A 25,287-nucleotide genomic window follows, 5' to 3' on the forward strand; every position below is an offset into this window, starting at 1 on the left:
TGCCATACTATCCTATACTATACCATACCATACAGGATTCCCATACTATGTTATACTACAATATGGCATTATACCATACAATACTATATTATATTTCAGCACTGTATTGCACTATGTAACCCGAGCATGTAAATCGGTGCAGTTCGTTCTAATCTAGTTGGATTATCATGAAACAACCCACTCGAATCGGTGGGCACGGCCGCATAATCCTTTTACCTTTCTTGCTTTCCGTTTTCCTTTGCCGGACAAAGGCCTCGTAGAGAGAGAATGCGAAGGCAATAATGGTGCACAGCGCCTACGACTCGGTAGAGCTTCTCAAGGGCTGCCCCGCGAGGATCGAGGCCGTCGCCTCCTACGGCTCCAAGCTCCTCCTCGGATGCTCCGACGGCTCCCTCCGGATCTATGCCCCCTCCTCCGCTCCTGCCGTCGGCGATGACGGACCCCTTTCCCCTGACCCCGAGATCCGGCGAGAGCCCTACATCCTGGAGCGGACGGTCACAGGGTTCTGGAAGCGCACCCCGGTCGCCATGGAGGCTTCCCGGTCCCGAGATCTCCTGCTCTCCCTCTCCGAGTGGATCGCCCTCCACCGCCTCCCCAATCTCGAGACGGTCGTCGCGATCGGAAAGACGAAGGGTGCCAACGTCTTCAGCTGGGATGACCGAAGGGGGTTCCTCTGCGTTGGGAGGCAGAAGAGGGTCGGAATTTACCGCCTTGATGGTATCATGCTCACCACGCGCCCACTTTCCCCTCTCTGATAAAACATTGAATTCGTTGTCGAGCTAATTTGCTGCCGTAAATTGTTCTTGAAAATAAAGAAGTAGCCAACTTTTTGATTTTCTTTTGTTAATTTCGACACCCGGAGGTAGACACTGACCAAATTTATGATCTTATTAGTAGATTTATGTTATTTTTCTTTAGGGCTTGGTTGAGGAATGATTTTAGTTGCATCATATGTTGTGTAACTTTTATGCCGAGAACAGCAATCAGTTCAATGCTGTAAAGCATTTTATCTTCTATACGTATCAAATTCTCAAGTATAGAACTTGTCTAGTTTAACTTTGACACACAATCTTACAATGTTGATATGCTTGCTTTATATATTAATTATCAAAAATTAACTTTGCTTGCTTTAATTGGAATCTCATGCCAGCGAGCAGAGTCCTTAACCTTAATTATCACTTATTTTGCTAAAATGAAGCAGAGAAAATACTGACATCTTAAAAAATGTATTCATCAGACACTAAGAAAGAGATCATTTCAATGCATTTGACTTTTACATAGTAATCATTATTTGCAATGAAATTCTTTACATTTGTCTGAATTCTCTCTGAACTCTTGTATTTTTGATCCATCTGTTTGCAACAAATATTCAAATCTAGTTTGGTTGTTGGTTAGGTGGTCGAGAGTTTGTGGAAGTGAAGGAGTTTGGTGTTCCTGATGGGGTAAAGTCTATGGCTTGGTGTGGGGAAAACATATGTTTGGGGATTAAAAGGGAATACATGATAATGAACAGTACAACCGGTGCACTCTCAGAGGTTTTCCCTTCTGGGAGGATTGCTCCTCCATTGGTTGTCCCTCTTCCCTCAGGGGAGCTTCTTCTAGGAAAGGTACTTTCTTGCATTTTGATTAGTTAAGATTCTTTAACTTTCTTTCTTTTACGGTCGTGATTTTGTTTTTGTTGTGTGCTGGTTCAATGGGGGCTCCTTGGATCAAGAGATGATGATCTGTTATTATTTTTTTAACAACGCTATTTACTTATGATAGTCAATATGTAGAAACTTTTGCGAGCAATCAGTAAATGTTGGTCATAAAGAATAAACAAGTCTCATCTTGTTAATACATCCCTAACAGAGTTCTAATGAAGGAAATGTACTAGTCACTATATTTTAAATTCTTTTCAATTCTATGGCCTATTCTATGATCACAGTGGTAGTACTGGAAATTAGTGGTAGAGAACTAGATAATTGTTACAATGTTGGATCAAATCAAACAAAAATCATGATAATATATGTATGAATATACTTCTGGAAAATCTGAAAGCCTCGCGAATCTCACATTTTTAACTGAAATGCTTAATTGCTGTTTTTAATCAATTTACCTGTTTGGCTTGTTTATCTGTTTCTCTAAGATAAATACATTTCCCATATTAAACTAATCCTTCTTTCTCTCTAATGTTTTTAGATGTCCAAAGGAGATTTTGAGGGTTACCTTCTGATTGCCTGAGCTTAAACTGCCTAACCCATCAGGCAGGTTTCTTTCCTGGCCATATAGCATTCCAGATTTCATTGTGGGGTCTATCACTTGCTTTTCTTCCTAGATCAGGGATTTTGAAGTGATGACATGGGGTTGGGAGCCAATAGAAGAAAGTTCTCGGACCTTCTTGGATCATATTTCAATTCACTAAGATGACTTCAGATAGATGGGATAAGTTTTGCAGGTTAAGAGTTAGATTAAGTTAGCTTGTTGATGCATTTATCATGATCAGGCCTATCATAAAAAGGTAGCATTTTATTTCAAAATGCTTCCTTGTTTCCTTCTGATGTAACATTCACTAGCCAATGTTTCATTTGATGTTCTTTAAAAATCCCTTTATTGCATCGGCCACTATTCTTATCACTTTATCTTTAGCTTATGATTCTTTTTTTTTAAATGTCATGCACTTTTATCTATCTCTAGGATAATATTGGAGTTTTTGTTGACCAAAATGGGAAGCTTCTACAAGATGGCAGGATATGTTGGTCTGAGGCCCCTGCATCTGTTGCAATCCACAAGCCATATGCAGTAGGCCGCCAACCAAGGCATGTTGAGGTAACCTCAATCACTTCTTCAGTAATTGATATTGATACTTTTCATTACCAAGCTTAATGAATCTTTTTCCTGATATAAATTGCCCAATGCGGCAAATTTCTGCAGATACGGTCCCTGAGAGCTCCATATCCATTGGTTCAGACTGTTGTTCTCCGCGATGTTCATCTCCTTCTCCAAAGCAACAATTGTGTGATTGCTGCATTAAGCAATTCTGTTTATGGCCTGTTGCCTGTCCCTCTCGGTGCACAGGTATATCCTGTTGATAACTTTTGTATAACTTCTGCACTCGTTACCTTAGAGCTGTTAGCAACCAAATTGTTGTTGTCCTCAAATTAGGAAATCGATTTAATAGCTCATCTGTGTTTATTTTATCGTTTTCACCTGCATCACGTAAATATAGTTGGAGATTGTGCGTGCATATCTCAAATCAAATGTCTTTCAAGGTTAACCAACTATCTCACACGCAGTGCTTTGCCAACAGATTAGTGCTTTTTTTTAATGCCTGATTAAGGTTTGCTCAGCTTGAGCAACATCTCCGTTTGGAACAACACTGATCTTTAGATACATATTAACATATATCTGGTCTGAAATCCTAGGTCATGTTTTCATGTTACAGCAGGAGGGTATTATTTCTGTTACCCAGCATTCTAATATTTTAGTCTTGTTATTTAAGATAATACATATCAACCCCATTTTGGCTAGGTATCAGTCTGCATGACATAACATTGTGTCTACTATTGGACCATATGGACACAAGAACATCATATATGCCAAATGCTGGTGCACACTAGACAAAATATGCGGCTTTCAATGTTACAATAGTGGCACAAAAGGGTACACATGAGAACCCAAATCTAAACCTGAACTTTTTTTTTTAAATGCTTTGAAGTGGCTAATAGACCAACTTCTGAACATTTAAACAAGAAGTTTAAATCAAATAGGCATGCAAGCTGTTGTTGATGGACATATAATATAACATAGGTAATATATTATTAAAATAATTCTGATAAGCATTATTTGTACAAGAAAGTTCAAAACAACAGCATGGAGCTCAGATTTTAAACTGAAAATTTCAGGACTCTATACATTGGCTTTGAGACTAAGGTGCCGACTAAGGGGTAGTATAGGCATGCATAGTTGATGCAGCCAAAGTACAAGGTCATGCATTTTTGGCAAGAAGAGGAAGATCTTGTGAAAGAGGCATACGTTTGACTAGCAAGTTCAATGCACTTAAAGGAAAAATTGGTAAAGGCCTAAAGCAGTGGCCCACCAACAAAGTACTTTTCATGCAGGTACATCAAATAGCTATCAACATGAACTCATGTAGGTATTAGATCTTTCATTTTTACCCAACTCAATGATAATTTTACATCTTTTAGATTATTCTTGCATCTCCGACAATACCACTGACTCAACTATTTAATCATATAAATAGACATAGGGAGTTAGTGCATATTTTAGTGAGAGTGTACTCCAACCAACTTGCCTTACAGCAGAACACATTCCTCATCGAAAGTAAATAAATATATGATTTTGGAGAATATTTTTTTGGAAGCCAAAAGGATTGTCATTGCAAAAATCTTTAAACTTTTAAGTTAATTTTCTGCATATTTAGGGCCTGTTTGGTACTATTTTTTCCCCATTTTTTTAATAGAAATGCGGAATCCAATGCAGAAAACATATTTGGTTACCTTGTTTCTATTTCTGTTTTTCTTAAACAACTTCCATTATTTCCGAAAAAAAGTGAAAATGAAAAATTTTCACTTCCAGTTTTTTTAAAAAGTGAGTTTTCACTCTTCTCCTCCCAACCCCTCTTCTTCCGCCCAATCTCGCCTTCAACCCTGTCACCCCCGCCTAACCATACCGGCTCCCTGGGTCTCGCCGGCTATCTCTCCTCTCGATGCTGAGCTATCCCTCATCTCCAGCCATGTTGCAGGCCCTATTCCACTTCCTTTTCCTCTATCGCTCCCTCGACTGCCTCTCCACTCAATATTGGGCTCTCTCTTGTCCTCGACCACGTTGCTGGCCCCATCCCCCCCTCCCTCTCCCTAGTCACTGGCCCTCATTGTAAAAAAAAAAAGAGCGAACCAAACATGTTTTATGCTGTCAGAAATCTGAAAAAATTAAAATTCCTGTTTCTAGATTTTTTTTAAAACAGAAAAGTGACAACGATGCCAAACACAGCCTTAGTTTAGTTTGCTGTATTTCCAATTTAATAGGAATTTAGGTTAACCTCCAAGAGTTCTAGGGGTTCTTTTTGTTCAAAACTTCAAATTATATGTTACTTGATTAATGGTTGAGATTAGTTTAGTATTTGGTCAGTGATTCAAATCTTGAGGATTAGGAGTTCAGGACAATATCTATGGCCGGCAACTATCCTCACTGTGTGAGAGGCATGCTTCAATGTGCGTTGGTACAGGTATTCAGGGTTGATACACCTTGATATGGAGATGTTATGCCTTAGAACTAGCAATTCAGGCATGGTTTCCCAATATTGGTGTATACCATCCCAATGATACTAGCTCAGGGTCAGCATGGTCTGTACTGGCTGTTGCCGGACCTGTTCACAGGAGATTTTAATCCTTGCATCTGGTTGATATGTGCCAGATTTAAAGTAACAGATGCAGTGTTGACTACACAAATGGGCTGAACTATGATTAAATGATTGTCTTTTTTTGAGTTAACTTGCACTTTTCTAAATAAATTTATTAATGAATATTTGAAAAATAAAAGTTCTCATTTGCATTACATTTTAAGAACGATCAACTTATGCATTTTATTATTTATGCTCAATCAGAGCAATCCTTACTTGCATGTTCAACTTGTTTACTAATTCTTATTTTCTTTCATCCTATTCAGTTGTTCAGAATCTACCAGGTTATTGGTAGATGCTTTTAATCTAGAAAGACAGCTTTCCTGATGCCATATTTATATTTTGGGGTAGAGAGAGAAAGCAAAGGCCTTCTGGACAGGGCCTTATGACCGGCCCTTGCTGGCCAACAATGTTGCCTATCTAAAGTCTTAACCAATCCTTTTTCTAGGGCTTCAAGTCTGCTTAGCGTCCTGTTTCAGATTGTGTTTATTTCAGAATAATTTAAAGTATGTTAAGGGGTTTTCAATCATTTGTATGATGTGTTTTAGGTGTCCAGTTAATGGTTCCTTTCTTTCCTATTAAGGGGTCATCAGCCAATGTAAAAGTAGAGATTTTTTATACTGGTAAAAGGCTTCTATAGTTGCCACTGAGGTGGTAGCTCAGCGGAACAGGGCCTTACTTCCAAACAAGTGGTTCCGAGTTCGAAACGCGTGGGCGTCGATTAAATTGAGGAGATCGGATGCTCCCTGCTCGGACACGGGGTTTGGAAGGGCTACTGGTCCGCAGGTAGCCTCGGTGGTGCCAGGTGTGACGTACTTACACGGAGGATTCGTGCCGGAGCCTAGAGAAGTCGCTGAGCCGGCTAATGGATGGGAAGGGTATGAGTAAAACCGGCCGGGGTGCCCAACATATAATCATTTCTACCCGCATCGAACATTCTCCTGGTGGGGTGGGGCCTAGTGGGGGCTGCTATGCGGGGGTGGGCTTGTCCCTTCCTCCCCCCTTCCCCTTTTTTCAAAGCAAAAAAAAAAAAGGGCTTCTATAGTTGAAGTCATTCCAAGTAAATCAAGAAGTGTTAAACCAGTTGGGGAACCACAGTAGAATATATCTACAAGTAAGGAAGCAAAAGACCAAAGTTCTTTTCCGGGTCACATTACAGAAAGGCTTTATAGCTTAAGTGATTTTCCTGCATATGCTGAACAAAGTATGCTTATAAGTTATAGAAAGCTGCATATCCGATGAAACAGTTACTTGCTATGCTAACTAGATGGTGGAAAGGACTATTGGGGAGCTCATAAAAAATGCGATCGCTTGGTTATGTTCCTGGCAATCTGGGGTCTTGGTAGGGGCAAACTGAGGATAGACCTAACTTTTGACATTTTTTTTAACACTAAGTGGCTGCCCCATGGCTCAGACTTGTGCTATTGCACTTGTCAGCCCAAGACTTTATCATTGCACCAAGCAATGGACTCTTGGGAGCTCATAGAAATTAAATTCATAAATCAATCAAGTTAGTGAATTCAAATTTGAATTTTATGGTAAGTTGACCGCTAGGAAAATAAGAATGTGAGTTTCCAACACAAAGGGTCAACAAAGTTGAAAAATTGGATCCTTGTCTTGCAAATATTTTTGATTATGAGTTCACCAAGGAATTTCAAGAATATAATCATATGGCATCATGCTTCTACATGACAAATTGCATTAATGTGCTGTGAATTCAAGACCTCTATTAAGCAAGGTTAATAAGATTTAGGAGCTGTGGATCGCCAGGATTGAATCACCAAATTCCAAAAGCTGTGCTCACTTCTGGATAGAAATTTATTTGTGCCTAATTTGAAGTGTTCTGATCGGGGTAGGATTAGTGAATGATTGAGCCTATTAGAAGGCTCTTATTCGGGGCTGCTCGAAAAAGGGGCCGAGTAGCTTGTATGACAAAAGTTATTTAAGGAAAAAGATAAACAGGTTGCTGGCTGCTTTCTTCTTCTCTACTTATTCCCCTTTTTCATCTTATTGTTTCCACACCATTTCTCTTCTTCTTCTTTTTTTCACTCTTTTCGCTCATATTATACTCCACCTTAATATTTTGTCTGTTGTTATATCCTTGCTATCAGGCATCAAATTGTTGACAGCTCTTAGATCTATTTGGTTCTGAAAACTGATTTGCTTCTAATCTTGAGGGATTACAATTCTGCTATGAATGTTGATACAAGGAACCTAAAAACAGTGAATAGAAATCAGATCAGTTGCATTTATTTGTTCTTCGTGTAGCGGCCTTTTTGCAATTATGTGGTTACAACAAAGTTGGGACAAGTGCTTGAAGCTGCTAAGGCAGCTTAATCCTTTGATATAACTTATCATATTTCTTTGAATGTACATTGGCGTACAGATTGTACAGTTAACCGCATCTGGAGATTTTGAGGAGGCCTTGGCTTTGTGTAAGCTTCTACCTCCTGAGGATTCAACCCTTCGATCTGCAAAAGAAAGCTCAATACACATGAGGTAATAATTTGCCTCTGCTCTTTATGACAAGGTCTATTAGAATTTATTTGTAGTGCCTACTTTTTCTTTAACAAAATGATAACGTGTTACTGAGTCAATATACAACATTTGAGATATTATACATTGGATTTTTCTTAGAAGCATCTGTAATTATATAAAAAAGCTAGTAAGCTATAAGACAGTTGTATATCTTGATATTTTAATTATCATGGACTAGAGTTGTGAGAGAAGAAAAATGGTGATGCTAGAGTCGCAGAGGTGGCATAAACCTGATAATATTGGCTTTGGTGAGCAAACTCTTCTTGCTTATGCAGTTCCAAGACATAAAGGAGACTTGAGAAACAAGCATGTTAATGAGCACAATTCTAAGGCCAGAAGCATATTACTTTGATTTGAGAAATGTTCTACAACGCACTAAACCAATGAGAAACCTTGGTTTCATGTTTTATTCTAAATTAAATTGAGAGGACGATGACTCTAAGTTATAAATTCCTGTTTGCTTCCATATAACCTTTCTTCTTTGAGAGAGTCAACATTCCAGTACTTCCCTTGGAACATGTCCATCAAACCTAAGATGTCATAGACATTTCCTTGTATTTGGTTTTCTGCAAGACTATTGCTTTTATAACTGCTCTTCATCTTGATAAGTCTTCTCATCAAGGTCCATGCCAATCGTCATACTATTCAGCTTGTAACACCTCCTCAACATGATGGTTGTATGCTTGAGCTCGTAAATGAAATAAAAGGAAAGAAAATACTTTGACTACAGATCAGATTTGTTTATCTTTATATGTATATACACAATGTGTATGATTTCTTTTATAGTGGTGATGTCAGAGGATGTATTATGGTAATATATACCACTTCTGTCTTGCTGCCTTGTTCATTCAACTTTTAATATTGGCATATTTAATTAATCATGAGCTCATTATGTTCTGTTAATATAGGATTTGTTACATCAGTAGGAATAGCCAAGGTTTATATTCCTAGTATGTAATTCATGAGGTTTTCTATCATTTGACATCTATCAAAAAAAGGTTCTTTCTTATTGTTTGTTTATGTCTGTTACATGACTATTGCTTTTATAACTGCTCTTCATTTTGATAAGTCTTCTCATCAAGGTCCACGCCAATCCTCATGCTATTCAGCTTGTAACACCTCCTCAACATGATGGTTGTATGCTTGGGCTCATAAATGAAATAAAAGGAAAAGAAAATACTTTGACTACAGATCAGATTTGTTTATCTTCATATGTATATACACAATGTGTATGATTTCTTCTATAGTGGTGATGTTAGAGGATGTATTATGGTAATATATACCACTTCTGTCTTGCTGCTTTGTTCATTCAACTTTTAATATTGGCATATTTAATTAATCATGAGTTCATTATGTTCTGTTAATATAGGATTTGTTACATCTGTAGGAATAGCCAAGGTTTATATTCCTAGTACATAATTCATGAGGTTTTCTATCATTTGATATCTATCAAGAAAAGGTTCTTTCTTATTGTTTGTTTATGTCTGTTACAGATACGGGCATTATCTATTTGATAATGGGAGCTATGAAGAATCAATGGAGCAGTTTTTAGCTTCACAGGTGGATGTTACCTATGTGCTGTCTTTATACCCATCTGTAGTTCTCCCTAAGGTGCTGACTATAGCTGAACCTGAGAAGTTACCAGATTTGAACGATGAATCACATCTCTCAAGGGTTTCATCTGATGCCTCAGATGAAATAGAATCATCATCACTATCACAACTCCAGGAATCTGATGATAAATCAATGCTTGAGATCAAGAAATTGAGTCACAATGCTCTTATGGCCCTTGTAAAGTACTTGCAGAAGAGAAGATATGGTATCATTGAAAGGGCTACTGCCGAGGTAACAGAGGAGGTTGTCTCAGATGCTGTGCAGGACAGTATAACATCTGAGCCATATCGGTTAACGAGCTCAACCAAGGTAGGGCACTTATTTTCTATGACTAGTTGAAATTACTTGCTACCTATATAGAGTAGGCGTGGCAAGTTATGAAGGATGTCAGTTTTCAGTTCCTGTTACAAAGTCTAGTGTTAGATATGATCCTAATATGTCTAAAAACTGGGTTTGCATATACAAAATTACATGAATAGATGTGCATTCTTCTGTCTGGTTGCACCATGCACTGTTTAACTTTCCATGCTATGACACAGGTCTATGACACTATATATATACCTCTATATATGTTTGTAGACCAATAGTTTTTATCATGAGAGAAATGTCTCTTTGCCAATCCCCAACTATCCACCCATTTGACAGCTATAGCGCAATTTACCTCATATACCAAGTGTTACTGGTCCTCAGGTCTTGTCCAGATATTCGATGTGGGCTTTGTAAATCTGTCTTTGCCAAACTATTCCTGTGAAGGGACATATCTGAGGCCACTGCAAGAAATTTGTGTCATGATTATCAGAACATGTTAGAACTATATTTTACTATGGAAAGGATGATATTTGGTTCTGGTTGGTTGTCCAGGGGAATTGACATGAGCATTTTCTAAGAGATTGGAGCCCCCCATATTACATATGTCTTCCAGGATGAAGCAGTTATCTCCTGGAAGTTACTTAAGGGATAAACATTAAATATCTAATGATCATAGTGTACCACTGCATTGTTAAGAGCCATATCTCTTTGAAGATGGATTTTTTTTTTTGTTGGTTAACAAATATAAGGTATTATAATATAACTGTAATGTTTAATTCCTCAGAAATCTAACAAGGGTTTATTCTGTTCTCTTAGAAACGTGGTCACACCCATATCAGTTCTGTTGCCCGAGAGATGGCGACTATGCTAGACACTGCACTTCTTCAAGCTCTGCTTCTTACTGGACAGTCAGCAGGGGCATTAGAGTTATTGAAGGGCCCCAACTATTGTGATTTAAAGATAGGCGAAGAGTTTCTAAAGGAAAGAAATCAGTATACAGCGTTGTTGGAACTTTACAAGAGCAATGAGAAGCACCGTGAAGCTCTCGGACTTCTCAATCAACTAGTTGAGGAATCAAACTCTGGCCTTCCAAATTCAGAGCCCACTCCGAAGTTCAGGCCAGATATGATTGTTGATTATCTGAAGGTATGGTCGCCCATCTAGTACTATCTTTTGGAATGTCAATGCATGGTTAAATTTTACGCTAGCCTGACCAATCAAAGGAAGTGCCTATGCTTTTTGACCATACTATGTTCACTTTGATTTCCTTTGACTTCCATCTTTAGATGCCCATGGAGTGTCAAGTAGATAACTAGAGCTGCAAAAGGGCAGCACTAGTTGCATGCCAAGGTCTAATTTCTCACTGTTATAATTTGGAAATACAGGAACTAAAAATTAAGAACAAATGTATGCATTTTTAGTGTAGGCAACATTTAGCTAAATCATAGCTTTCAATAGTTTCCAAAGTAGTAACAGATGAAGCTAAGCATGTAAATTAACCTTATATGTTTAGTTACTTTAAGCATCGTGTCTGCTTCTTTTGTGTAGTGACTGGTGATTCTGATATTTCAATAAAGTAGATGTACTCTTGGAATGATTGCACTTCCATAATTGCCATGCCTTTTTTTATTTTTACGATGTTTCCTATGCATCAATGTTGTTATTGCTTAGATTAATAAAACTATTGCTCAAGGATTTGTAAAGTTCGATGTATCCTTCCATGAATTAGCCAGAATTTAACATTGTTAAGATTCAAGTTTATTGCAGCATCAGTTAATAATTTCTCGGAGTATATTGTATGACTTAAGTTGAAATATCAGGTTTAAATTGTGATCATTGTTGTACTTTGCTTTGTGATCAGTTAATTGTAGATAGGATGCCCAACATTCATAAAAGAACCCTTTTAGAAGAATTTGGAGTTCATAAATGTTATTCCCAGCATGTTTTCTTGTTTAACTTTCTGCACAATTGAATGTGATGTCTTTGAGTTATAGTATTGTGATTTGTGAACTTTGAAACAACTCTAATCATAATGTGTCATGTGTTCCTAGCCTCTTGTGGCGTATGTTTCTCTCCTTTTGGTATGACTTTTACTAAGATTATTTTTGCAGCCACTCTGTAGGAGCGATCCTATGCTTGTTTTAGAATTCTCTATGCTTGTCCTTGAAAGCTGCCCAACAGAAACTATTGAGCTCTTTCTGTCTGGAAATATTCCAGCAGACTTGATAAATTCATACTTGAAACAGCATGCTCCAAACATGCAGTCTACATATTTAGAGCTTATGCTTTCAATGAGTGAAAATGGAATCAACACAGATTTGCAAAACGAACTGGTATTTATTTTCTTCCCTCCCATATTTATTATGCAGTGTATATTTATCTGAGCCATATGAGAGTTCCATTATTCATTAATACTTTTCTTGGTAGGTGCAAATCTACCTTTCAGAAGTACTAGATTGGTACAAGGATCTGAAGGAACAAGAGAATTGGGATGAGAAAACTTACTCCTCGACTCGTAGGAAGTTGTTGACTGCTTTGGAAAGTATTTCAGGTCATAATGCAGAGGCTCTGTTAAAGCGTCTTCCATTAGATGGTCTCTATGAGGAGCGTGCAACATTGCTTGGGAAAATGAATCAACATCAGCTTGCCTTGTCTCTCTATGTTCATAAGGTATTGCCTTCACAAGAAGAACTTCTTTGCTACAATTTATCATCAAAAAATGTTGGCTGATATGAGTTTTGTAGTTGGGAAAAGTATTTATGATAGAAAGGAAATTCATGCATACTATGTTAGTATCTGAATTTTTTGATCTTGATTGAGTTTACAGTATCATGTCAGACTCTGAGATTTCTTCAATATCTTTCAAATTTTTTCATAAACAGTGTTAATCTGAAATGAAATGCCTTCACATAACTCTCCATTTTTGAATTATACAGCTTCATTTACCTGCACTAGCACTTGCATATTGTGATCGGGTTTATGAGTCAGGACTGCGTCAACCTTCAAGATCATATGCTAATATCTATCTTACTCTTCTACAAATTTATCTCAACCCGCAAAGGACAGTAAGGGAATTTGAGCAAAGAACTACAAATCCAGTACCTTCCCAGAATATTGGGACTCAAAGAATTGGTTCTGCTAAAGTCAAGAGCCGTATGGCTAAAAAAATTGCTGAGATTGAGGTGGCAGATGATACTCGCATCAGCCCCAGCAGCACCGACAGTGGACGAAGTGATGGTGATGGAGATGAAATGACTGAAGGAGGAGGTCCAATAATGTTGAATGATGCACTTGATTTGTTGAGCCAGAGATGGGACAGGATCAATGGTGCTCAGTCACTGAGACTACTACCAAGAGAGACAAAGCTCCAGGTATTGAAGGAAAAAACATGACTTGCCTTATATAGTCTTTCAGGACTGATGAATTATTGGAGCTTAGATGAAATATACCAATAAATGCATGCTTGTGGTAGCGCATAGAAGTTTTTTCGAGTTATTAATTTATAGAAATATGTGCCAAAAGATATTATTTATTACTTGAAATTCTCATGATTATATTTGGTTAATATGTCATCCTCTGTAAACATGAAGATGTAAAGGAAAGGATGAGATAGGACTATCAGATTTCGTTTGGCAGATAAATATATAATTGACCAATCATACAACAATAAAACTTACATTTTGCCAGGCTTTAATTACAATAATATGAATTTTAGATCATCACTTGCATGTTTAAAAATATGAGATGCAGAAACATCAGTATGAAGTTGCTGGTACATGTAAACCTGCTAATAGCAGGTTAGCTCAAATTCATGTACACATGATTTGAAATCAATGGACATTTTTTTCCATTGTTTATTTTAATTGAATTTCTTAAATTTATTGTGTGTCAATATTTTGTGTACTAGAGAGGTCACCTCTCTGGCTTTGTGTATAATTTTTTTTGTTTATATATTTTGATGTTGCATTGTTATTACCAGTAACTTGTACATGGCAGCTTTTTTCTGAATTCGATATTTCATGACTGCATGCCATAAGGGTAAGCCTTGGTGCAATGGTAAGGGTGCTCCATTGTTACCTAGGGGTCACTGGTTTGAAACATAGAAACCACCTCTCTGCATATGGGGGTAAGGCTGCGTATATTTGATCCTCTACAGAGTTCACCTCATGCATTGAGCTGCCCTTTTTTTATGCCATAATCAGGAAGTTGGAGTTCAGGTTTAATTTACTAAAGGCAAAAATTTGCAGTTTAATGTACATTTGGGAATTTTCTGGACATCAAAGCATTTTTTGAAGAAAAAGTTTCTTGAACTCTGCAAAGATCGTGTGAACGAAGGAAAAAAAAAATAGATAACTTCTTGAAATATCCACAAAAGTTCCATTATTTGGTTTTCTTCCATAAGTCATATTAACAATGTAAAAAAGCTTTCACAAACCTTATGGAAAATATTTCAGTAATTTGGAGATTTGTTTTTACGCACAGGTTCAGTTTGTAGAAATTTTTATTAAACATTTTGTTTTGAATTGATCTTGACAGAGCTTGCTTCCATTTCTGGAACCCCTTCTAAAGAAGTCTAGTGAAGGTCGCCGAAATTATTCAGTGGTGAAGAGCTTGAGATACAGCGAAAATTTGCAGGTTTGTATCTGTACAGTGAAGCCATTTTGTTTTGAACTGATCTTGACAGATGCAGTTTTAAGTCTGATGGCAATAGCATTGTAAGCATAATCAAAATCGTGTCAAAACAAGATAGATTCTTCTAACAAGAAGAGAAAAAAGCTTTTCTATCAGTATTTTCCTTTTTCCTGAGTTATATATTGGTTTATCTTGATATTAAAATTATGATTATATTTCTAGAAAAATTTAATCAATCGACTTTGCTGGTTTTCTGGGAATCAAATTCGTTGGTGCTGTATATGCTGGATCTTTAATTTTAATAGTGATAAATGCTCATTGTGCTCCTTACTTCTTTATTTTGTATTATAGGTAAAACAGGAGCTTTATAAGTATCGGCAAACTTCTGTGAAGATTGATGGTGATAGCACATGTTCACTTTGCCGTAAACGGATAGGGAGTAGTGTGTTTGCAGTTTATCCAAATGGCAAGACACTCGTTCATTTTGTTTGCTTTAGAGATTCTCAGAATATGAAGGCTGTGAGAGGTGCACCTAGAAAGCAATTGTAGTCTGTTCTTTGACTCCAAGTATGATCAATCCCCTTTACATGCTAAGCTTTTTCAGTCATTGAGAAATCGATGATAGCAATGCGTAGTTATATTTAGCATATATATTTTTTTTTTTTAACTTTATTGGCATCATCAAGGTTGTTACATAGAACTGGATTAATTTGAAAAGGTTTTGATTCTCTTGTTTATTGGCAGATTATGAATCACCACAATCCTGTGTTGTAAAATAATATGGTCTAGATTGTGTTAAAAAATGAAAAATTCCATAAACAATAATAGATTCTTTCAGGGCAGATTATGATCCCAATTCATTGGACGCTGAAACTTTCAGGGCCTTGGGTTCTAGATATGGCTTCATTTTCACTGATGATCTTGCGGAGAATGTCCTGCAAGTGATACAGGATCTTGAGCTCCATAGGGCCTCCATTGCTCGTGATTATGCTGGAGGTGTGACTAATGGGGCTCCTTCTAGCCCTTCTGTGCAACCTGGGGTGGATTAGATGTCCTTGTTCTTGGGTTATCTAGCCCGCAGTATGGCTTCTATTGTTGCTGGGTTGCTCTGCTTTGTCTGGTTTTAGTGCATGACTTTGTTTTTAACTATGGTTGGTGATAGGCGGTTCTGTTGTTCTGTTGCTTCTTTAATTGCCATGCCGTTTGGTTTGGGTCTCATTTTGTTGATCATCCAGATTTGTTACTTGATGGTGGGCACTTAGATTCCCTCATCTTGGTTGGATTTGTTTGGGAGCTCTCTCAACTGGATGATGAACTTAATCAGAATGAACCTCCTTTTCTCTTCGCTTGCTTGTCTCTGGTGTTGCTCTTTTGTAAACCTGACACGCAGATCATCTCTTAGGAATATTCGCGGTATGGGACGGCCAACTGAACGAAGGGCAACTCAGTGATTTAGTTCTATCTACAGATTGCAAGATTTTGTCCATTCAGGATTCAAAATAGATAATCCTTCTCCTGGCATTTTATTTCCTAGACGACAGCATTCATAAATAGTTTAATAAAAAAATTATGATTCTTTAGTTTCTCAGCAGATCAATTTCCTATAGCTTGTCAAGACTCAAGACTGTCTGCTATAGTCTTAACTGCATTGCAAGCTTCCCTTCAACTGAAGTCCAAGAGCATCTACTGGAGGTTCGTGAACATATTAATAAGGAAGAGATAGCCCTCGCAACTTTCATCACAACTGCACGGCCCGGCATGGAAAGAGTTCAATCAAATGAACCACTTTTCTCCCCGGGAATTGGACTTATCGCAAGAACATTTCAGATTTTGCATCTTCTCTCTCACCTTGGGAGAAATACGATCGCTGGGCTCGGGTAAAAAAAGAAATTACTGCTCGGCGGTTCCAGCTCGGACGTTTTCTCGGATCAGCAGGAGGAACCGCTATAATTTTAATCCAGTCCATTCGGTTAGTTATCATCTCCGTTAAGCGTTTTTAGTCTGAATCGAACCGACTCCTTTATTTCCTGCAGTCTCAAATATTGTTATTTATCCGTGGGAGCGAGACATTGTTGGGCAGCCAGATGCGCTTCAATCTTGGGCAGCCCGTTTAGTTAGCTGCACGTGGGCCGGATTGGAGCTGACTTCGTTTAAAAGGGCATCGATCCTTGGGCCTAGTCTTGTTTAATTTGGGCCAAGCCTCAGGCCGATCAAACTCCCGAAGCGGGTTCCCTTTCCCCGAACTAAGTTCCGATGCGCAAGCACGACCAGCCAAACTGGCCCTAACATTGATAAATTTTGGTACAAAACGAACGAGATGACAAGAGACGTTATTAGAATGGCAAAGTTTAGTCACGCAGATCGTGATCCAGGTGATGAATTTTTGGCGGAATTAGAAGTACTTGAGACAGCTTCTGAATACGCCTAATCCACTTGGTCATACATCCATTACAATTGTCCAATTTAATTGCAATAAAGCCTCATCTAGGAGACACAATTGCGAGCAAGTGAGTGGCCTTTTAAGCAAGGAGGATGTTATCCGATTGGTTCTTTAATTTGGTTGCTCTAGGGTATCACCCTTGTTAAGGTCCTGCTTTAGGTGGTTTGCATGTACTTTTGCCATGACCTTGGAGGTCAGGTCACAAAGGAGATGCAAATGGGGCCAACCCAAACAATCCCCATTTATAATCAGTATTTAAATTATAGACTCCTGGCGCATTTATTTCTTCCAGATCAATTCAACTAATCCAATAGGTTTTCACTTGTCAATTACTTATCTTAATAAATAAAAGTAAAATATGGTAAATATGATATGGTGATACATCATATCTGAGGACCAAATCCATATTCAAAACCATTAATAAATGGCTTGATCTTAGTCAACACGCAGCCAACTCAACTATGAAAAACCCTTATTGGACTCTTTCTATTTTAAATTGGTTCATGTGTGCAGGGAGATCCTAGTAAAAAGCTGCACCCTAAGTTGCAGGAACATGGCAACTACATCCTTATGTACGTATGTATGTACGAAGATATGTATGTATGTACATAGATATGTATGTATGTGTGTATGCATATATGTATATATATACACACAAGGCTCTAGCCATCATAGACAGGGCTCTAGCCTACCAACCCTCTAGGCAACTCTGAACTCGCTGCTCTAGCCCACTGCAATCAACTCGTCTTAGCCTCCTCCAAGATATAGGGACACCAAGGTATTGCCAAATCCCGTCGTGCTCCCTGATTCGTAGACAATCTCTTACCGTTGACTTTAGTTGTGGCTTGATCTTCTGGCTGGAACAAATGACTGACTTAGACAAGTTCACCTTCTGACCAAAGGCCGAACAATATTCTCGAAGATCCCCCTAAGAATCACCGCATTCTGTCTGTAGCAAGAGCGAGCAGCAAGTAACCACCAGCAAAAATAAGATGGGAAATCAGCTAGGACCCCACTGTTGGTACATAGGCCACCAATCTCTAGCTGAAAGTAGTAGCTTAGAAGGCATGAGATAGTACATCGGCGGAGATGAACAAAAGGTACAGGGATGGAAAACATCCTTGGTGCAAGCCAACCACTAACCTAAAGATGTTAGCCGATGAGCCATTGACTAGGATAGCAAAAGAAGAAGCCCACACACAACTCAAAATCCAGCTGATCCACATACCCCAGAACCCGTCAGTCTCAAAAGTTTGGACCAAAAAATTCTATCTCATGCGATCATAGGCTCTCTCCATATCTAGTTTTACTGCCATAAGGCTGCGAAGATATGAGACCCTCTAAAGATCGTGCATAAACTCCTAGGTGATAAGCACATTGTTAGTGATGCTGTGCCCCCCCGCCCCACGAAAGCTCTCTACTCCGAACAGATGATGCGAAGGGAGAACTAGTGAAGAGATTAATGGGCCTATAGTAACTAATTTTACTAGCATCCAACCTCTTTGGAATAAGAGTAAGGGGGGTCCTCTCAAACACTTCGGGTGTCTCTGTTGTGATAAAAAATTGATGGATGGCGACAACCACCTTTAGGCAGATAATCGTCCAATATCTCCAAAAAAATAGGAGAGAAAAATCATTCAGACTTGGGGCTTTGTCCTCTGCCATGGAACAGAAGGTCCCCCTGATCTCACACTCCGATATTAGACCTGTAATAAAGCTATGCTCATCATCGTTTACTCGATCAGCAACCGGTGAAATGAAGTCCAACCCGTCTCCTACCAGGTTGTAGGACCATCTCGTCCTAAAAAACTGAAAAATCTCCTGTTTGATGGACTCAACGTTATCAGTCATTTGACCACTATTGTCTCTCAGTCTCATAATGATCGTCGGCTGGTGAAAGAATCAGTTGTTTCTATCCCTCTTCTGTAAAGAATGGTGCTCTGCTAGGTGCATCCTAAGCTTTGCAAGCTCACTAGGGGTTAAGCCCCGCTCGTTAGCTGTCTCGTGCACTTACCATTAGGCACATTTTACTCTTGCTGATTTGATTAATTTGCTTACATTGTCGTTCTCCATTCAGAGGCTTCTTTGGTCAGAGTTAGAGACCTTCCTTCTCGACCCAGAGATCTAGTTCAAACTCATGTGTTGGTTTGCTTCCAATGTGATGGACTTGTACAGGGTTTATCCCCCCAGCGCACGCAAGAATACGAAGGAAGAGGAGGAGCTTCACGTGCAGTACTCTTATCGTTAGGTACGTAGAAGCAACAAACCCCAAATAGAACAAAAGCGTGAGAAACGCCCGCGGCCACAGATGACAACGAAACTGTCAGCAAATGACCGAAATACCCTCCGGGAAACTACCCCTGTATGAAATTCCCAAACTACCCCTACAAGCGTCGCGCTCGAGAGGTACATTCCGGACCCCGCAACGTCACGACACCGTACCAGTCAACAGTGCGGCGGAGGAGGTCAGCTGCAGCAATGTGATTGGACGTCTCCGATTTCCTGTTTGTGGGGCCCAAAGCCAGATTTCTATGCGGGACGTCGGACAAAATAGGAAGCGACGACCCCCCGCCGGGATCCTGCCAAGCGGACGATCGGATGCCTCCGGCGAAAATCACCGACGGCCAGAGCCAGCGTCAGCACCAAAATCTCTATGCGGCGTTCCCTCCCGAGACCACCGTCCTATCACTATTGGACAGCCCACACAACGCACCCCTATGAGCCATGGCCACCGTCAGGTGGAACCCAAAAATTCCCATCCAACGGTCTACATTTCATCGTCACATAATAACATGTTGCACTCCTTAATTCTTTAGCACCGAGGGAAGAAGTGGGGCCAGCGAATGATACACCCCGCTCGATCCCGGAGCTCGCCGCTTTCAGGATTTTGCCTGCCACCCCGACCGGCCCCACCAAATCGACGACAGAGATCGCGAGGGCGACGCCTCCGGTCCACGGTTGTATGGAATGGACCCACGTCACATATATAACCAATCACAAACGTAAACAAAATTATATTAGCGGCCACCAACATTTAATTATTCTAACAGAATTTAACAAAGCAGACCATTCCCGAGAATTATTAATGACAACAATAAAGAAAATGTCAAATGATAAAATTAGAAGAACATGGCCCCACCACGCTTATGCTGCGCGACCAAATTACATGCACACGGCCGGGCCCACCAGAAGACCAGATGGAAAGCACAAAAAGCGAGCACAGTCCATTCGCTGTCATATAATTAAATGAACACTACATTTAACAGATCACTCCTCCCCTTTTATTTTTAACTCCAATAGAGATCCATTATTGACTGTTTTCTAGAAAAAGGAAGGTATCAGCTAGGATCTGAGTTCAGTGCATGGGAGCCCTGCGGGGGATTCCTTTCCTCCGGTGAATGGTGGCCTTGGGAGCTAATGCATCCATGCAACGGCCATGGCTCTCCTCGCTGGAATCAGAGGACATGTCATAGGACTCGACGCCTGCCGTCAGATGCTCGAAGAGTGACACAATTTGGTTGCCTCCGGTGGTGCTTCTGCCATCAGCTCCAGGCGATGAATTGGCATCATCCACCACTTCAGATATCTAAAAATAGAAAAATTTTATTATAAATATTTTATTTATGTTATATATATATATTTTTGGTACATCGGCTGCTCACACTACTCTCGCATGACCACAGCCAGCTGCATCACTATCAAGAAAACTGCATAAATTAGAAGAAACAGAAGATTGCTAGGTCCACAGAAAATCTTGAGAATGATGAGCAACAAATGAGGCGACCTAATCCGTAGCTTGGTTATGTATGCTTTACATTGACTATGATAACATTAAGCATGGCACAAAGATGAAATGACCAAAATGCCTAAGAACCGAGCCAGTTATTACTGTGGAGCGATGAGGTGGGAATGTACCTTGCAGGCGAGGGAGCAGTAGCGGTTGGGCGCGGTGAGGGTCCAGCCGCATCTCCGGCAGGTGGCGCCGCCGGGGTGCATCCTGGTTGGCTTGCAGTTCTTCCTGGGGTTCAGCAGCAGCACCTTGGCGCTATTCACAGTATACGGCTAGAACGTGACAAGGAAAAATATATATACGTATTATATAATATCATTGAAACAATCATTACTTTCCTTTTTTTTATCATTTTTTATTTAAGACATCGCATCAGTTGTGCTTTTTAAGGAATGACAGGACATGACTACGAGAACTCGTGAATTCTTAATCTTTTTGGAGAAATCAGGGACAAGAACTAATAAAAAATTCAACAACTTCTTCGATTTAATAACAGGAGATATCGCTGCAAGCTAAATTAGCGACTTTTTCCTTTGGTTGAGTTGGAGAAATCAAGAAAGGAAATGAGCAATTCACAGCTCAAAAGCTCAGCAGCTTAAAGAAACTCAAGAAACCGAAGGAATTGATTCGAAGAACGGATCAAAATTTCCAATTTTGTTTTTCTTTTTCACAGCGGATCCAAATGACGGGGCGAGAGAGAGAGAGAGAGAGAGAGAGAGAGAGAGGAATTAGTAAGCTACTTTTGTAACGGATTGGATGTAATGAAACTACCTGGACTTTGGAGCAGTCCATGAGCTTCTGCATGTCAGCGATGCGGATCACGTCCTGGTAGACGTAGCGGCGGATCTGGAGCAGGCGGTGGCCGCGGTGGGCGGTGGAGCGGACGAGGCAGTGAGGGCACATGCACTGGTTGCAGTCGATGCAGTAAGTATTCTCCTCGCTCTTCCTCAGCTCCTTGTGAGCGTCGCACAGCCCGAAGAACTTCGTGCTCAGCAGCGGCTCCATCCATGAAGGCTTCCTCCACTCCCTGCTTCTCTTCTCCTTTTTCACCAGATTGTTCTTGTTGTGGAACGCACACCCCACCTTCAGATCCATCATCGTCACCAAAAATTAGATCACAAACTAATAGTTTCAAATAGAAGAATAATTTCGATCGATGATTCATAGGTTGGATGAAGAGAAATTTTATAGCAAGGATTTGAGATTAGAGTAATTAATTTATCATTTCAGATCTCTCTCGCCGGAGGATCTAGAATTAAAACTGAAAATAGGAAACAGAATAAGAAATAGCAATTCTGGAATCGATTAGATGAATAAGCTAGATGGAGGTTTGTTCGAAACTGATAAAAAAAATTATAACGAGCAATGAAGATTAGGAAACTCACCACTTCGTCTCTATACAAGATTGAAACTAGAAAAAGGAAACAAACGATAAGCAAGTGAAGCACAGATGAAGCAGCAACTTGTTCAGACGAAAATTTGGTTCAAAATTGGTAGAAAAAAAAAAATTACAATAAGCAGTGGAGATCAGGGAAAAAAATTGTCGTTTCTTCACGTTCAAGAAATGATCGAGATGAAAATCAAAGAAAAAACAAATACAGACAACGAAAAAGCTAGATGGAAAATTAGATCAAAATTTGTGCATAAAATCATAACGAATCCACTGAGAGATGGTCAAGACCTTACGCAGCGATCATAAGTATGACGCAAATTAGAAAGAAAATTAAAGTATAAATAAACAAAAGCATAATTACCATTTTTTTTCTCTCCGCCGTATCGTTTGACGGCGCGGGGAGAAGACGAGATGCTAAATAAAAAAGAGGAGGGATGGCCTCGTCATTTACAGGCGCGGCGAGGGGAGGATATTAATAGAAGGGAGCGGGAATGTCGACTTATCCGGGCCGTCCATCTCGGGCCAGGAGCTGCTCCAATCTGTGAAGAATCTCGACGGCTGGTCTGGAAAAGGCCAAGACCCGAGCCGTCGGATGGTGGGCCACGGTTCCCACGTGAGGCGTGTCGGAAACCGCCGAAGGGACGGCCCTTTAAGTGTCCCACGCACGACGCACGTGTCTCTGCTGCAACTTTGGATTGTCGTTTCCCGCCATTCGGAGCGTCTTTTGCGCGGTCCAAAGACGTTACTGAGTGTGCTGGAGGAGCCGCGGCAGGGGCGCCAGCTCACACCCCACGTCACTCTCCTTTTCCTGTGTAACTGCTGGTGAGTAGTAGCAGCTTGAGTCTTGGCAGTTTCTATTTACTATCTACAAAGCAAAGCAAGTGTCCGTTAATGCTTCGGATATCTCGTTTACCCATTTAACAAATTTGGTGTTTTTTTTTTTTGAAATTCAAAAAACATTTTTTACAAAAATATCTCAATGATTATCATATTTGTTTCTACATGAGTGCATCTTAAGTACTAACAAAAATATACTTAGTTTGATGGCCAATATGAAAATACAAAGGCTATGCCTATAAATATTACCTATCACGAGTCTCTAAAAGTATTAGCTATATATTGTCATTTATGGAAATATTCTAGCAATTGTTGTATCTACTATACATATGGCTTAAACTACATTTCATTTGTCATATCTAATAGCATACATATATTTAATTTCACAAGGTAAAAAGGGTTCAAAAAAGGAGTCAAGTGAGGCTACATAAATTTCTTTTATATAAAAATATGGAGAAAAAATAGCGAGGCCCAAATGTTATCTATCGTAAGTTTATAGAAATATATTGATAATTGTCATATTTGCCTTATATACAACTTAAAAATATCTCATTTGTCGTGTTTGCTAACATTAATGCAATTTGTCGTGCGCAATTAGTTTCTCAGGGGTTTCAAGGTTTATCTGGAAAGAAACTTCAAGATTGTACATGGATATTTTAGCCTAAAAATATCTCATTTGTCGTGTGCAATTAGTCTCTCAGGGATTTCAAGGTTTTATAATTAATTGTCATTTTAAATATTATATTTGTCGTATATGTTAGTTTACAAAAAAGTTATTTATCATTAAGTAACAATAACTGAAATGCTTGTCGTATTTGCGCATGTAAATCAAGCATATGTTATATATTCATCATTTTGTAATGCTCAACCGAGTGATGTTTCCATGAATTGAGGCAGAAGTACCGACTAGTCCCTCTCCAATGTGGCATGAGAGGATTGGGGTAATTCATAGGATTTTAGCAGCTTTTCCAAGATAAATTTTCTATTTTGACATTATTCTGTCGGTGCCACATCAAACTAGATTATATGCGGTGCTTAGATTTTTTTTTTTTTTGCCAACAGAAGAACATGCCAACTACATGATCTATCATAGTTTTACAAAGTATCTAAGTAATTGTCATATTTGTCGTACATTCATATGTTATCTATCAGTGCTTAAAGTTTTCTTTTGCCCACAAGAGAACATGCCAAGGCTACGTTATCTATCAAAAGTTTACAATATATCCTAGTAATTGTCATATTTATCGTAGATTCATATGTTATCTATTATAAGTTTTTAGATGTATCTAAATAATTGTTGTATCTCCTTTGCGTACAAGTGAAGCATATCTTATCTATCGTGCTTGCTAACACGAATACATTTAGCCACGTGAGATTTCAATCTTAAAGATGAGTACTTTTGTAATTTCGAGCATTCTACAAGTATTTTAAACACGGGTTAGCCTACATAAGATACTATTTATATCATTAGTTAACAGTAAGTCTAATCACTTGTGTTGTGCCACATGTGCAAATCAAGCTTTTTTTTAATTCATTCATCATATTGTGCTTAATAGTAAGAGATTTCCATGAATCATGTGCCTATCGGTTCCTTCCAATGTGACATGATAGAATTAGCACAATTCACAAGAATTTATTAGCGTTTTCGGGAGAAATTTTCTATTTTAACTCTGTCATGCGATGCCACATCAAATTGGGGGATCCAACAATGCTCAAAAGCTTCCCTTCTATGAAATCTATATTAACTAGAGTGTGCCAAGCCTACATAAATTTTATCGATATATTATAAATCTAGAAAAATATCTCATGATTGTCATATTTGATTATGTACATAGAGCTCAAACACATCTTATCTGTTGTGTTTTTGATACACAAATATATTTAGTATCATAGGAGTTTGATTTTTATGATAGATATTTTTTATTATTTTAAATATTATGCAAGTATTTTTATTATGAGTTGAGCTACATAATTTCTGTTTAGATAAAGGTTGGGAGACCCACCAGTATTTTATCTACAAGTCAATGCACTTCCCGTTGAACCAAAATCATTTTTCTAAGAAAAGAGGCATGACAATTGGAGCAAGTCCCAACTCATAACCTAAATAAATACTATTTATCATTAGGCAGTGATAAACCTAAGAAACTGTCATATCTATCACATATGCAAATCAAGCATATCTTATCTATCTATGATACGTATTGTGCTTCAACTGAATGTGAAATTTCCATGATTTGTGTCGCCATCAGCTACTAGTTCCCTCTCCAATATGGAATGAGGGGATTTGTGAAATTCCCAAGGTTTTATTGGGTTTTATAGACAAATTTTTCATT

General features: G+C 38.9%; 2 protein-coding genes across 3 annotated transcripts; one reads left to right on the forward strand and one right to left on the reverse strand.

Annotated features, from left to right (window-relative positions):
* Positions 1 to 117: 117 nt before the first annotated feature.
* Positions 118 to 15,237, forward strand: EMB2754 (Vacuolar sorting protein 39). 2 transcript variants are annotated; one of them, XM_039128655.3, is made up of 13 exons: positions 183 to 717; positions 1,396 to 1,607; positions 2,677 to 2,808; positions 2,914 to 3,057; positions 7,788 to 7,900; positions 9,433 to 9,499; positions 9,578 to 9,862; positions 10,679 to 11,008; positions 11,974 to 12,195; positions 12,290 to 12,532; positions 12,799 to 13,233; positions 14,399 to 14,497; positions 14,846 to 15,237. In XM_039128655.3, exons 1-13 carry the CDS (start codon positions 282 to 284, stop codon positions 15,041 to 15,043), a joined length of 2,916 nt encoding a protein of 971 aa, XP_038984583.3. In that variant the 5' UTR covers positions 183 to 281; the 3' UTR covers positions 15,044 to 15,237. The 2 variants fall into 2 exon arrangements, with proteins under 2 accessions (XP_008775839.4, XP_038984583.3); XM_008777617.6 differs by having other exon boundaries at positions 118 to 717; positions 9,433 to 9,862.
* A 4,783-nt stretch (positions 15,238 to 20,020) lies between these two features.
* On the reverse strand, positions 20,021 to 22,985 carry LOC103697699 (protein RGF1 INDUCIBLE TRANSCRIPTION FACTOR 1-like). Its single transcript, XM_039129668.3, has 4 exons — positions 22,479 to 22,985; positions 21,496 to 21,807; positions 20,850 to 20,996; positions 20,021 to 20,520 (listed from the first exon to the last, which is right to left on the reverse strand). Exons 1-4 carry the CDS (start codon positions 22,479 to 22,481, stop codon positions 20,290 to 20,292), a joined length of 693 nt encoding a protein of 230 aa, XP_038985596.1. The 5' UTR covers positions 22,482 to 22,985; the 3' UTR covers positions 20,021 to 20,289.
* Positions 22,986 to 25,287: the final 2,302 nt, after the last annotated feature.

The sequence above is a fragment of the Phoenix dactylifera genome, chromosome 5 (assembly GCF_051530095.1).
Source record: "Phoenix dactylifera cultivar Ajwa chromosome 5, Ajwa_hap1_PhDact_Kaust_v1.1, whole genome shotgun sequence".
NCBI lineage: Eukaryota > Viridiplantae > Streptophyta > Magnoliopsida > Arecales > Arecaceae > Phoenix > Phoenix dactylifera.

Coding starts and splice junctions, on each gene's coding strand:
- EMB2754 (XM_008777617.6), top strand. CDS start 282: ATGGTGCACAGCGCCTACGACTCGGTAGAGCTTCTCAAGGGCTGCCCC. Junction 3,058..7,787: donor CTGTCCCTCTCGGTGCACAG/GTATATCCTGTT, acceptor ATTGGCGTACAG/ATTGTACAGTTAACCGCATC. Junction 13,234..14,398: donor CAAGAGAGACAAAGCTCCAG/GTATTGAAGGAA, acceptor TGATCTTGACAG/AGCTTGCTTCCATTTCTGGA.
- LOC103697699 (XM_039129668.3), bottom strand. Junction 20,997..21,495: donor TGGACTGCTCCAAAGTCCAG/GTAGTTTCATTA, acceptor GTCACGTTCTAG/CCGTATACTGTGAATAGCGC. Junction 20,521..20,849: donor ACTGCTCCCTCGCCTGCAAG/GTACATTCCCAC, acceptor TTCTATTTTTAG/ATATCTGAAGTGGTGGATGA.